Raw genomic sequence first — 15507 nt, 5'->3', positions numbered from 1 at the left:
TAACCGGGAAAAGCCGAAAGACACAACAACTTTCGCATTGTACCCAGTTTCCACTGTGCACTGTTTGACCACTGCATACAAGGCATGGTGAAGTAATTGTCTAGTGCATATGCATACTAAGTTCTTATTACATCAAGTATTAACATTTTATATATATATATATATATATATATATATATATATATATATATATATATATATGTAAAATCTATATATGGAAGTAAAAGATTTTTTTGTAATTTGTTACGTGATGCAAATGCTATGATGTTTAAGTAGCTTAGTCAGTGGGGGTCAAATTCAACAGTCAGCTGCAGTAAAACCCTTAAGGGTAGAATAGCAGCCTCATCAACTTGTTTTTACTGCATGAAACTTAACTATACAATATCAAAGCAAGACTAATTTCAAGCCTTTAATGCATACATACCAAATGAACAGGTTCATGTGTCTTCATTGTCACAGTCTGACATTTTGTGTTATACTGTGTTTCTATAAGGGAGTAGTGTTAAATGTCTTCTCAGTATGCATTAAGCAGTAATGGTCTAGAATGCTTTTTTTACATACAGAGCTAGCCAGACTCACCAGTTCCCTCCCCCAAGGTGGGCAGACTGACATACGCCATTCATTTCCACCCTCCTCTGCCTGTCTCTTTCAGTGCCTGAGGCTCAAATCAAACTTTGTCCATTGTGGTCATAATTAAGGCTTTATTCCTGTGTGCTACAGAGTTGGACAATGCCAATAATTTCATACCTTCTCTCTTCCTCTTTTTTTCAATTTCCTGATGTATAAAATTGATTTCAGTATCTTATAATGTATGTCTGTAACTACTGATAACTGTTTATAATGATTAGACTTGTTTCTGATTGATAACAATGTCTACATATTTTAGTAATGATTGTTGATATTTAACTGTTTTTATCGTGCCCCTTGCCTGCCAATCATCAAGCCTCTTAGAATCTATCATCCAGACAGCTATAAGGATACTTTGTGCTCTCAATAGTATCCCAGCAATAATACCATTTTTCTTTTGATTTATGAACTAAACCCTGTACCTGGTGGTAAGATAAGCACCCGCATCACTGCAAGGGCTGTCCATGTCCCTATACGCAGTGCATTTATGCTCCCCCAAATATGCTGACAAGAGCTATCACCACTAGCTTGAACAGCCATATACACATCATCCTAACCCCTCCCACACACACACACACTTGGCATGATGAGATTCCACTTTTTTATCAAGGCTCTGTCATTGACAACCCATATAACCCCCCTCCCAAGAATAAGCACACCCATCCTCCCTATTTACATTGTTAAGTGACCAAGCAATTAACTGAACTTGGGTCACTTGGGCCATAGCCAGAGCTTTATCCCTCTGTACCAACAGTGCATGCTGTTTGTGCTTTGATGATCTCTCTCCCCATACAACAGTATCATTCTTTTTCTATTCATACATATTGCCATGCTGTTTATAATAGTTTCTTCTGATGTATACCAATGTCTGTTTATGTCTCCAATCAATGATAACTACTTATAATAATTACCATGTTTACTGCTGTACACCAATGTCTGTATATTCTTTGTGCAGCTTTAGTATTATGGAACTTTGCTCATTCTGCTTGTACTGAAAATGTTATTTCTTACCATTCTGACTATTCCTGTAAACAAATGTAATAGAACAAATAACAAAATAATAAAAAAATATATATACATTTAACATATTGTAAAAATAATGTTTTCAGGGACTACAGTGTCACTCTAACAGAAATTTATGTGTTCACTTATTGCAGGTGAAATTAGACTATCTTGGAATCCCACAGAAGCAAGGACTGAAGGTGGATGTGGAAAAGGGACGAGTGATTGTTAAAAAGCCCAAGGAAGTCAGCGAAGACAAATACTACGTGCACGACAAGAGTAAGGCATTATGCATGGATGGAAGAACACTAATATGATGTAAGGAAGGAGTCAGGCATTATGCATGGATGGAAGAACACTGATATGATGTAAGGAAGGAGTCAGGCATTATGCATGGATGGAAGAGAAGAGAAGTGATATGATGGGGATGGAAGGCAAGCTATTATGCAAGGGTAGGAGAGTGATATGGATGTGCAAAAGGGAAGACTGATACTTTATGCATAAGAGAAAGAGAGGCAGGCGAGTAATCAGCAGTTATTTTAGTGGATAGGGAGAGAGTCAGGCACTATGCATGCAAGGAAGTACACTGATATGATGTAAGGGAGAGAGTCAGGCATTATGCATGGATGGAAGGACACTGATATAAGGGAGAGAGTCAGGCATTGTGCATGGATGGAAAGACACTAATATGATATAAAGGAGGAAACAGGCACTATGAATGGATGGAACAACACTGATATGATGTAAGGGAGAGAGTCAAGCACTATGAATGGATTGGAGGACACTGATATGATGTAAGGGAGGAATCAGGTAGTAAGCATGCATGGCAGGAATCTGATATGATGTAAGGAAGAGAGACAGGCACTATGTGTGGATGGGAGGACACTGATATGATTTAAGGGAGGAAACAGGCACTATGCATGGATAGAAGGACACTGATATTATGTAAGGGAGGGAGTCAGACAGTATGGATGAATGGAAGGACACTCATATGATGTAAGGGAGGAGTCAGGCAGTATGGATGAATGGAAGGACATTGATATACTGTAAGGGAGTATTCAGGCACTATGCATGGATGGAAGGACACTGATATAAGGGAGAGAGTCAGTCACTATGCATGGATAGAAGTCACTGATATGATATAAGGGAAGAGTCAGGCAGTATGCATGCATGGAAGGGCACTAATACGATGTAAGGGAGAGAGTCAGGCACTCTGCATGGATGGAAGGACAATGATATGATGTAAGGGAGGAGTCAGACAGTATGGATCAATGGAAGGACACTGATATGATGTAAGGGAGGAGTCAGGCAGTATGGATGAATGGAAGGAGACTGATATGATATAAGGGGGGAGTAAGGCACTATGCATGCATGGAAGACCACTGATATGATGTAAGGGAGGAGTCAGGCACTATGCATGGACGGAAGGCCACTGATATGATGTAAGGGAGGAGTCAGGCAGTATGCATGAATGGAAGGACACTGATATGATGTAAGGGAGGAGTCAGACAGTATGCATGGATGGGAGAATAATGTAGTGATGCTGGAAGAATAAGGCACTGGACTTTTATAGGAGGAAAGTGATACAGCAGTGTATGGAGATTAAAATATTCTACATGGAAATGGAATGACTCAGTAATATACAGACGTATAAGGCATTGTGCATGGATAGAAAAATAACAGTACAGTGGTGTGAGGTAAGAATAGGCATTACACATTGATGGAAAGACCACCATAGAGATGGAGGAGGAAGAATAAGACATTTTACATGAGTGGAAGCAGAGCAGTACAATGCTGGAGAAGGAGTAAGGCATTTTGTATAGACTGATACAATGATGTGAAGGGAAAGGTTTTATGGAGAGATAAAAGCAAAGTGATGTGGTTCTTGGTGAGTAACATGTTATTCATGGATGTGATAAAGACTGATACAGTAGTGGAAGAACAGATGTAATGACTAGATACAGTGTCAGGAGGTGAAGTACTTTAAATTATGTTTGGGCGGGTGGGCATTGTAAAGTTATTCTTCATGTCTCCTGATATTAGGTCCAAACAATGTATAGGGATTCTATATAAAGGACAAGTGACTCTTCTTCTGCACCAAAAGTAGTAGTAAAGGGAAATAAGCACTTAAGGGCAAGCATATGAAGAAAATCAAAACAAAACCACTACTAACAACTTAAGAACCATTACATAACTAAAAGGATAAAGAGAGGAATAAACAAAGAAGCACAGGGAGAATTCAAGTAAGGTAATACAAAAAAAGTCCAGCTAGGTATAGGGTATACGCACACACACACGCGCACACACACACACACACACACACACACACACACACACACACACACACACACACACACACACACACACACACACACACACACGCACACACACATTGATTGCACTATTAATTACTGTTACACAGTTACATAGTAGCTCTTTGTTTTGCCTGAAGCCCTTCAAATATAAATGAAAGTCAGTGAATTTTGACAAAGATATATTTAAAATACCTCTTTGGTAAGCATGACGAGTTTTTTAGCCTGAAGGCCTTCTTTTATACCACAGTCTTTAGAGGACTTTTGTTTTGCTTCTGATCGTCAGCTCTGAGGAGACTTTTTAAATTGAGGTGTGCCAAATGTGTGTGTGTGTGTGTGTGTGTGTGTGCGTGTGTGTGTGTGTGTGTGTGTGTGTGTGTGTGTGTGTGTGTGTGTGTGTGTGTGTGTGTGTGTGTGTGTGTGAATGCTCAGGGTACTAATCAAGCTTGCTACAGAGTTGGTTCCCTCCATACCTGCCACATACTCCAAGCTACTTTGAATCACTTTGCTGACCTACACTGCACCACTCTTTCTGGCGGGTCATTCAGAGACCATATCAGCTTTTCTCTGAAAAACTGCTTTTTTCAGTCATATCTGAGCCTTTCACTTTGAATCTGCCACTTCCTCACCCTCTGTCACATTTTCTTTCATTATCCCTTTTCTGCAACCTAATCCTGGTAGTACAATAAATTTATATTTTGTCCACCTAATCTCTTTTTTCCTCTGAAGTTACATGTCCAGTGTTTTGACCTTTCTTCCTACACCAACCCTATTACCCTGACCTTATTAAGGGACCTTATCTGCATATGCTCCACAAGGATTAGGCTATTATCTATGTAAGGTTTTAGAACTCTGATTCTATGGCTATTTAAACTCACTATCATAACATGTGCATTTTTTTTTCATTTTTTATGAAAATTAACAGTGGGCACCAACTCAAGACCAATTCAGTCCCAAAACTTGTTGAGTGAAGTAATTTTTCAGGTGGAACTTGAAAATGTTAATCAGCTTAGGTGAATTTTTTTTTTTAGCTGTTCATCCTGCAAACCTCTAGTAAGCAAGCCCCCTTCCCCTTTCCATTACCCCAGTAAATGGCTCAATATTCCATTCATTTCCTTCAAAGTAAGAACTCTAGATGGTACCGAGGATTTGCCCTATCAATCTTAGTTTTCTTGCTTTGTGGAAAGTACACAGGGGCCTCGGCAAAAGGCAGCCTACACTTCTGTATGAATCTCCAGTGCACATAAAGAGATCCTGTTTCCTCAATACCTACAGTCTTTCTGCTACAGTTCCCCTGCCTCTCTACTATGACAACAAGCTGTCCAGAACCAGTCATTTCTAGGCTTCTTAGGTAGCTTCTCTCTGCTGTCTTGGCAGTGGTCTAGCCATACGTTTAGTATATACTGGAAATCTACATGTCACATATTAAAATTTGCCAAACATATTCTTCTATATTTAACTAGATAAACATTACCTTATAAATGTTCTGTTCTGTAGTATTTATTATTTAAAGGCAACCTTATAACTGTTCATATGGCAGAAAAATATATTTTGTTTTCCTTTCTCATGTTAGCAGAGGTGTATTGTAATTGTAAAACAAAATGTCAATTCTCTAAAGCAGACCAGCATTTCTTGTAGACCCAATATATTTTTAGAGGATCTTTGTGAGATCCCTTCCAGGCAAAATTTGGTAATGTGTAAGATGACTTCAATGAAAATACTGGAAATCTCTTGTCAGAAATATAGAACAGACATGCTTGACATCCTTGGGAACATGAGTTGAACTTGGCTTCGCTTGTAAGGGCCCTGGGGCCATTAGCCTAGTAACCTGCTATGATCCTGTGAACACCTTCAGGTGTTAACCTGTTTTTCTTTTGACAAGTTCAGGTTCATGAATTTGCGTGGTTAGCATAGAAGATTTAGCTGCTAATGAGTTTTATCCTGTATACTTGGTTTTGTTTCCTTTAGTTTCTGTTTACTTAATTTTCACTATGATATTGATTCCAGATCACCCCTAAAAAGAGACATCACTTTTGAATTGGTTTACCTGGTTAACAGATTAAAAACATTACATCAATTTCAAAATTCACTGGTCATGCCTGCCAGTTTTCAAATGCAAGCACAACGGTTCCCCCTGAGTTAAATACATATTTTGCATTATCTGTGCAGAATCCCTACAAACAGGATTTCAGTTTTTCCCATTGTACTTTACACTGACATGTCTTAAGAATATAATATTAAACTTGTGGATCATAAACTATTGATAAAACCAAAGTTAAAGCCCTGCATTTCAGCTGGAAAACATAACTTTATATCTTTGTCAGTTATAGTAGATTTTTGCTACTGTTAAGCATTCCGTAACAGCTCAGTCAGTATAAGGAGTGACTGGTTTTGTACTATATGGAATGTCTGCCACTTGTCCTTATTGCCTCTCACTGTCCTCTTCCACTGCAGATATAAAGTGCAGTCAGGCTTCTGTTGTGTACTCATCAGCAACATTATAGTCATGCATTTCACTGTATTAAACATTTAATTTGGTTATCGTTATGCTTCTAAAAGTGATGCTGCAATCAGAATACCCCAGTAGGCTAATGTAATCTGTGGATTTGTTTCCAGTTAACAGTAATACTCTTGAATGTGCTGGGTCTTCTTGCCTGTAGCTACCCTTTCCATATCCGCTGTGTATTCTTTTTCTCATCAGCTCTACAATCATATCCATCCCTCTGCTACAGCTAAATGACTGTCCCCTACTTTCGTTATGAAGGACTTCATTATTTGTCTGCTTTTCCCATTTCTTTTCATCTCCTTCTTATGGTTGCTGCAATGGCTTTGACAATAAGTGAACCAGGCTGGCTTGGTAGGCTGCAGTAGCAGGAGTGCACTGTACACCCCCATTGCTGCTGTGAAGGGGGGTACAGTGCAAGAGTGCACTGCACCCCCTTTCATAGCAGTAGGAGCTGCCTGTATAAGTTAGTCAAATTAGGAGAACAAAAATATGGTTTCATGCTATTATATGTGCATATGTGTACCTACATTACTGTATGCATACATATGATGGATGAAAAGAAATACGGAAAGTTTTCTAAGATTATATTGTTGTGTAATATCTCTGCAAATCATTAGTGCATAGCTTTGCAATGTTAATCAACCTGTGTCTGTATTAAAGTAAACCTATTCTGTTATAAAATCAGCCTCACAACCTAGGCCATGCTGCGCCAGTATTATGCTAAATTCTAGCTCTTCAGGTCTGCAGTGTAAAGCATCTCATAGCAGCAATAAACTGATATTATTATAATAGAATACTAAAAGCTCAGCTAGACAACATAAACTATGCCATGCCAGTACTAAAGTGAATCTTGTACTTTTCATCTGTGCGGTTTACATCATCCCCTAATATTACATAGATTCTAAAGTAGTACAGTATCTTCCACACGATACCACGTGACTATTAAAGTAAATCCAGTTCTTTTTAGTTGTGCGACTTACAAAAACCCTGGCAGTATTAAGCTGAACATACTGTGTTATAAACCGGACCTTGCAACCTAGGGCATGCTGAGTCGGTATTATGCTTTGTTATTCAAGTGTGAAAAGTAGAGCACATCCTGTGCCATTGTTAAACTGGCACTAAAATGCTACAAATTCATCCACATAGCCTAAGCCACAGCAGTGTAAATGCGATTATAGTGCTTGTACAGACTATTCCATGGTACTAATTAAAGGATTCTGAAGTAGTACAGAACAAGCTACAGAGCTTAAAGCATGCCATTCCAATATTAAATCCGGTTATGCAATGTACAAGATCACATGACAGTTTTAAATGGAATGTTAAGCAGTACAAAATGAAGCATGGAACCCTGGGTATTCTCAGTACTAAAGCATACCTCTCAACCTCTTAGAGCAAGAAATCTGGAGAAAGCCATAAATAAAAGTGGGACAAAGACCCAAAACTAGGGACAATTTTTAAATATGGCTCTTACAAACTTAGAAAGTTGATAGAATAACACGTTTTGCATTAGCATGAATTTTCTGAAGAGTATGGATTCGGAAACTCAGTTGTCTGTCATTAGTTTCTAACTTTAATATTTTATGATTTGCCACTAATTTGCCAGAAAGCCACAATTTTTTGAAAAACGGACCAAAAATATGAGGCAAAAATCTGGACATTCTTCAAAAATCAGTACAGTTGAGTGGTATGACAAGAGGGAATCTAGTACTGTTCAAGCACACACTGTACACTATCCTGTGGCAGAGCAGTCTCAGTCCAGTTTAATCTCAAATCTGCTATGTAAACTGGAACATTTACTGGTGGTACTAACTGACAACCAGTGGTTTTCTGCTGTGTAATTCACAACATCTCATGGCGGTTTTAAACTGTATCTAGTATGTTACAAAATCAGCCACACAAACTTGGTGATACTCAATTCCATAATGTATAGTATTTCATATCAGTACAGTATTCAGTCCAGAGAGCTGCAGAATCAGCCATACAAACTAGGGCACCCCATGCACAAGTCATGATTGAAAAGATTCTGTTTGCCAAGCCCACTTACCAAGATAGATAGCTAGACAGACAGACTGGGAGAGTTGACAGAGTGTGAGAGAAATTCTGATGAAAACTGCTTTCAGCAAACAGTAATTGATGCCCTTTCATCACTGTCTTGTGACCTCAGAGTTAGTATATATAAGTTTGGGGATGTGGGATCTACCTCCACACAGGGAATATGGTGGGGCTTATCTGCGTGTAAAAACAAGTTTTTGTTGCTGTTTGCTGAATATGGCTTTCAGAGAGTATGTTTTTTTTTGCACTATTTGCCTTTTGGGGAAATGTTGCGCAATAAATAATCAGGGAAATGTGCAGGATAACATAAAACTCACCTTTTCCCTTGTCTTAAAGTCCTTTGACTTCACAACAAAGTATAGTATATGTGACAAAGCAGACTCCAGTAATAACTACATATGATTTTAAAGCTGGGATATTTTAACTTCCGACTGCCAAGAACAAGATTGTCCACAATGATCCCATTCCTATGTGGATTTTGTTTGCATTGTAAGAGCCTAAAGACATTTTGAATTCATTTTTACTGCAGCATTTTCATATACGAAATGGCAAATTATCCCAATGTCCTAGAGGTGCTGAGTCACATGGCCTACTTTTCACTTAACATTATTAGCCTTAACAGATACTTACCACACCCTGTGTTGTGGATCTTTCAAGACTAAACATAATTCACCCCTAGACTCCTAGATTATATTCATGATTCTCCCAGTAGTGAGGCAGTTTTAGTTGCTTTTCATAATCTGTTTCCCTAACTGTATTTTTTCACAATAACGTTGCATTCTTTCTATCTGGGATATATTTTTCAGAGAAAAATTATCAAAAACTTGTACTGTGTTCCATGACCAGTCTTATCAGGCATATAGGTAATGGAATTAGTATTAGTGCCAACCTGCTTGCAATTCCTTTCAGGATGAAATGTACTATTCCATATTATTTTATTTATTATTTATTTATTTGTTGGTATTTGTTGACCAGAAAAGTCCAGCCAAGTAAAAGTCCTTTTGCAGAAGAGGCCTGGAAAGAAAAGTTCCAAAGCACAAAATACATACAAGGAAAAAGAAACATATTATTTTGCATGCAATAAAATAGAAAGATTTGTTATTACAGATATTTACATGGCTGAGGGCATATGGTATAGAAACTCAATAACGATGTATAGAGGAGATCAGAAAATGAGTACCATAGCATTTAATGTGCATAAAGTGCAGGAGGACAGACTAGGAGTACCATAGCATTTAATGTGTATAAAGTGCAGGACATTCTAGGAGTACCATAGTATTTAATGTGTATAAAGTGCAGGAGGATAGAATAGGACTACCATGGCATTTAATATGTATAAAGTGCAGGAGGACAGACTAGGAGTACCATAGCATTTAATGTGCATAAAGTGCAGGACAGACTAGTAGTACCATAGCATTTAATGTGTATAAAGTGCAGGACAGACTAGGAGTACCATAGCATTTAATGTGCATAAAGTGCAGGACAGACTAGGAGTACCATAGCATTTAATATGCATAAAGTGCAGGAGGACAGACTAGGAGTAGCATAGCATTTAATGTGTATAAAGTATAGGACAGACTAGGAGTACCATAGCATTTAATGTGCATAAAGTGCATGACAGACTAGGAGTACCATAGCATTTAATGTGCATAAAGTGCAGGACATACTAAAAGTACCATAGTATTTAATGTGTATAAAGTGCAGGAGGACAGACTAGGAGCACCATAGCATTTAATGTGCATAAAGTGCAGGACAGACTAGGAGTACCATAGCATTTAATGTGTATAAAGTGCAGGACAGACTAGGAGTACCATAGCATTTAATGTGCATAAAGTGCAGGACAGACTAGGAGTACCATGGCATTTAATTTTTATAAAGTGCAGGAGGACAGACTAGGAGTACCACAGCATTTAATGTGTATAAAGTGCAGGACAGACTAGGAGTACCATAGCATTTAATATGTATAAAGTGCAGGACAGACAAGGAGTACCATAGCATTTAATGTGCATAAAGTGCAGGACAGACTAGGAGTACCATAGCATTTAATGTGTATAAAGTGCAGGACAGACTAGGAGTACCATAGCATTTAATGTGAATAAAGTGCAGGAGGACAGACTAGGAGTACCATACCATTTAATGTGTATAAAGTGCAGGACATTCTAGGAGTACCATAGTATTTAATGTGTATAAAGTACAGGAGGAAAGACTAGGAGTACCATAGCATTTAATATGTATAAAGTGCAGGACAGACTAGGAGTACCATAGAATTTAATGTGCATAAAGTGCAGGACAGACTAGGAGTACCATAGCATTTAATGTGTATAAAGTGCAGGAGGATAGACTAGGAGTACCATAGCATTTAATGGGTATAAAGTGCAGGACAGACTAGAAGTACCATAGCATTTAATGTGTATAAAGTGCATGAGGACAGACTAGGAGTACCATAGCATTTAATGTGTATAAAGTGCAGGACAGAGTTGGAGTACCATAGCATTTAATGTGTATAAAGTGCAGGACATACTAGGGGTACCATAGCATTTAATATGTATAAAGTGAAGGACAGAGTAGGAGTACCATAGCATTTAATGTGCATAAAGTGCAGGACAGACTATAAGTACCATTGCATTTAATGTGTATAAAGTGTAGGACAGACTTGGAGTACCATAGCATTTAATATGTATAAAGTGTAGGACAGACTAGGAGTACCATAGCATTTAATATGTATAAAGTGCAGGACAGACTAGGAGTACCATAGCATTTAATGTGCATAAAGTGCAGGACAGACTAGAAGTACCATTGCATTTAATGTGTATAAAGTGCAGGACAGAGTAGGAGTACCATAGCTTTTAATGTGTATAAAGTGCAGGACAGACTAGAAGTACCATAGCATTTAATATGTATAAAGTGCAGGAGGACAGACTAGGAGTACCATAGCATTTAATGTGTATAAAGTGCAGATCATTCTAGGAGTACCATGGCATTTAATATGTATAAAGTGCAGGACAGACTAGGAGTACCATAGCATTTAATGTGTATAAAGTGCAGGACAGACTAGGAGTACCATAGCATTTAATGTGTATAAAGTGCAGGACAGACTAGGAGTACCATAGCATTTAATGTGTATAAAGTGCAGGACAGACTAGGAGTACCATAGCATTTAATGTGTATAACGTGCAGGACAGGCGAGGAGTACCACAGCATTTAATGTGTATAAAGTGCAGGAATTCAGACTAGGAGTACCATAGCATTTAATGTGTATAAAGTGCAGGACAGACTAGGCATACCATAGCATTTAATGTGTATAAAGTGCAAGAGTTCAGACTAAGAGTACCATGGCATTTAATGTGTATAAAGTGCAGGACATTCTAGGAGTACCATAGCATTTAATGTCCATAAAGTGCCGGAGGACAGACTAGGAGTACCATATCATTTAATGTGTATAAAGTGCAGGAGAGACTAGGAGTACCACAGCATTTAATGTGTATAAAGTGCAGGAGTTCAGACTAGGAGTTCCATAGCACTTAATGTGTATAAAGTGCAGGACAGACAAGGCATACCATAGCATTTAATGTGTATAAAGTGCAGGAGTTCAGACTAGGAGTACCATAGCATTTAAAGTGTATAAAGTGCAGGACATTCTAGGAGTACCATAGCATTTAATGTGTATAAAGTGCACGGGGACAGACTAGGAGTACCATAGCATTTAATGTGTATAAAGTGCAGGACAGACTAGCAGTATCAATGCATTTAATGTGTATAAAGTATCAATGCATTTAATGTGTATAAAGTGCAGGACAGACTAGGAGTACCATAGCATTTAGTGTGTATAAAGTGCAGGAAGACAGACGAGGAGTACCATAGCATTTAATGTGTATAAAGTGCAGGACAGACTAAGAGTACTGTAGCATTTAATGTGTATAAAGTGCAGGACAGACTAGGAGTACCATAGCATATAATGTGCATGAAGTGCAGGAGGACAGACTAGGAGTACCATAGCATTTAATATGTATAAAGTGCAGGACAGACAAAGAGTACCATCGCATTTAATGTGTGTAACGTGCAGGACAGACTAGGAGTACCATGGCATTTAATGTGTATAAAGTGCAGGACAGACTAGGAGTACCAAAGCATTTAATGTGTATAAAGTGCAGGAGGACAGACTAGGAGTACCATAGCATTTAATGTGTATAAAGTGCAGGACAGACTAGGAGTATCATGGCATTTAATGTGTATAAAGTGCAGGACAGACTAGGAGTACCATAGCATTTAGTGTGTATAAAGTGCAGGAAGACAGACTAAGAGTACCATAGCATTTAATATGTAAAAAGTGCAGGACAGATTAGGAGTACCATAGCATTTAATGTGTATAAAGTGCAGGACAGACTAGGAGTACCATAGAATATAATGTGCATAAAGTGCAGGAGGACAGACTAGGAGTACCATAGAATATAATGTGCATAAAGTGCAGGAAGACAGACTAGGAGTACCATAGCATTTAATGTGTATAAAGTGCAGGACAGACTAGCAGTATCATGGCATTTAATGTGTATAAAGTGCAGGACAGACTAGGAGTACCATAGCATTTAGTGTGTATAAAGTGCAGGAAGACAGACTAAGAGTACCATAGCATTTAATATGTAAAAAGTGCAGGACAGATTAGGAGTACCATAGCATTTAATGTGTATAAAGTGCAGGACAGACTAGGAGTACCATAGAATATAATGTGCATAAAGTGCAGGAGGACAGACTAGGAGTACCATAGCATTTAATGTGCATAAAGTGCAGGAAGACAGACTAGGAGTACCATAGCATTTAATGTGTATAAAGTGCAGGACAGACTAGGACTATCATGGCATTTAATGTGTATAAAGTGCAGGACAGACTAGGAGTACCATAGCATTTAATGTGTATAAAGTGCAGGAGGACAGACTAGGAGTACCATAGCATTTAATGTGTATAAAGTGCAGGACAGACTAGGAGTATCATGGCATTTAATGTGTATAAAGTGCAGGACAGACTAGCAGTACCATAGCATTTAATGTGTATAAAGTGCAGGAAGACAGACTTGGAGTACCATAGCATTTAATATGTATAAAATGCAGGACAGACTAGGAGAACCATAGCATTTAATGTGTATAAAGTGCAGGACAGACTAGGAGTACCATAGCATTTAATGTGCATAAAGTGCAGGAGGTCAGACTAGGAGTACCATAGCATTTAATGTGTATAAAGTGCAGGACATTCTAGGAGTACCATAGCATTTAATGTGTATAAAGTGCAGGGGGACAGACTAGGAGTACCATAGCATTTAATGTGTATAAAGTGCAGGACAGACTAGCAGTATCATGGCATTTAATGTGTATAAAGTGCAGGACAGACTAGGAGTACCATAGCATTTAGTGTGTATAAAGTGCAGGAAGACAGACGAGAAGTACCATAGCATTTAATGTGTATAAAGTGCAGGACAGACTAAGAGTACTGTAGCATTTAATGTGTATAAAGTGCAGGACAGACTAGGAGTACCATAGCATATAATGTGCATGAAGTGCAGGAGGACAGACTAGGAGTAAAATAGCATTTAATATGTATAAAGTGCAGGACAGACAAAGAGTACCATCGCATTTAATGTGTGTAACGTGCAGGACAGACTAGGAGTACCATGGCATTTAATGTGTATAAAGTGCAGGACAGACTAGGAGTACCATAGCATTTAATGTGTATAAAGTGCAGGAGGACAGACTAGGAGTACCATAGCATTTAATGTGTATAAAGTGCAGGACAGACTAGGAGTATCATGGCATTTAATGTGTATAAAGTGCAGGACAGACTAGGAGTACCATAGCATTTAGTGTGTATAAAGTGCAGGAAGACAGACTTGGAGTACCATAGCATTTAATATGTATAAAATGCTGGACAGACTAGGAGAACCATAGCATTTAATGTGTATAAAGTGCAGGACAGACTAGGAGTACCATAGCATTTAATGTGCATAAAGTGCAGGAGGTCAGACTAGGAGTACCATAGCATTTAATATGTATAAAGTGCAGGACAGACTAGGAGTACCGTAGCATTTAATATGTGTAAAGTGCAGGGCAGACTAAGAGTACCATAGCATTTAATGTGTATAAAGTGCAGGACAGTGTAGGAGTACCATAGCATTTAATGTGTATAAAGTGCAGGAGGACAGACTAGGAGTACCATAGCATTTAATATGTATAAAGTGCAGGAGGACAGACTAGGAGTACCATGGCATTTAATATGTATAAAGTGCAGGGCTGACTAGGAGTACCATGGCATTTAATGTGTATAAAGTGTAGGACAAACTAGGAGTACCATAGGATTTAATATGTATAAAGTGCAGGACAGACTAGGAGTACCATAGCATTTAATGTGTATAAAGTGCAGGACAGACTAGGCGTACCATATCATTTAATGTGTATAAAGTGCAGGAGTTCAGACTAGGAGTACCATAGCATTTAATGTGTATAAAGTGCAGGACATTCTAGGAGTACCATAGTATTTAATGTGTATAAAGTGCATGAGGACAGACTAGGAGTATCATAGCATTTGATGTGTATAAAGTGCAGGACAGACTAGGAATACCATAGAATTTAATGTGTATAAAGTGAAGGACAGACTAGGAGTACCATGGCATTTAATGTGTATAAAGTGCAGGACAGAGTAGGAGTACCATAGCATTTAATGTGTATAAAGTGCAGGACAGACTAGGCGTACCATAGCATTTAATGTGTATAAAGTGCAGGAGTTCAGACTAGGAGTACCATAGCATTTAATGTGTATAAAGTGCAGGACATTCTAGGAGTACCATAGTATTTAATGTGTATAAAGTGCAGGAGGATAGAATAGGAGTACCATAGCATTTAATGTGTATAAAGTGCAGGACAGACTAGGAGTATCATAGCATTTGATGTGTATAAAGTGCAGGACAGACTTTGAGTACCATAGCATTTAGTGTGTATAAAGTGCATGAGGACAGACTAGGAGTAC

The 15507-nt window shown here is 38.3% G+C and overlaps 1 protein-coding gene across 2 annotated transcripts in view; it reads left to right on the top strand.

Annotated features, from left to right (window-relative positions):
* The window catches only part of INPP5D (inositol polyphosphate-5-phosphatase D), a 1064128-nt gene that overhangs the window by 520571 nt on the left and 528050 nt on the right, over window positions 1-15507 (top strand). For both annotated transcript variants that reach the window (XM_044070586.1, XM_044070585.1), the window contains exon 9: window positions 1785-1908. In XM_044070586.1, the coding sequence (XP_043926521.1) occupies window positions 1785-1908 (124 nt within the window). The remainder of the gene's footprint in view (window positions 1-1784; window positions 1909-15507) is intronic.

This window comes from Protopterus annectens, chromosome 4.part1 (genome assembly GCF_019279795.1).
Source record: "Protopterus annectens isolate FY-2018-M chromosome 4.part1, PAN1.0, whole genome shotgun sequence".
Taxonomy (NCBI): Eukaryota; Metazoa; Chordata; order Ceratodontiformes; family Protopteridae; genus Protopterus; species Protopterus annectens.
This window is presented reverse-complemented; position numbering and strand designations above follow the sequence as displayed.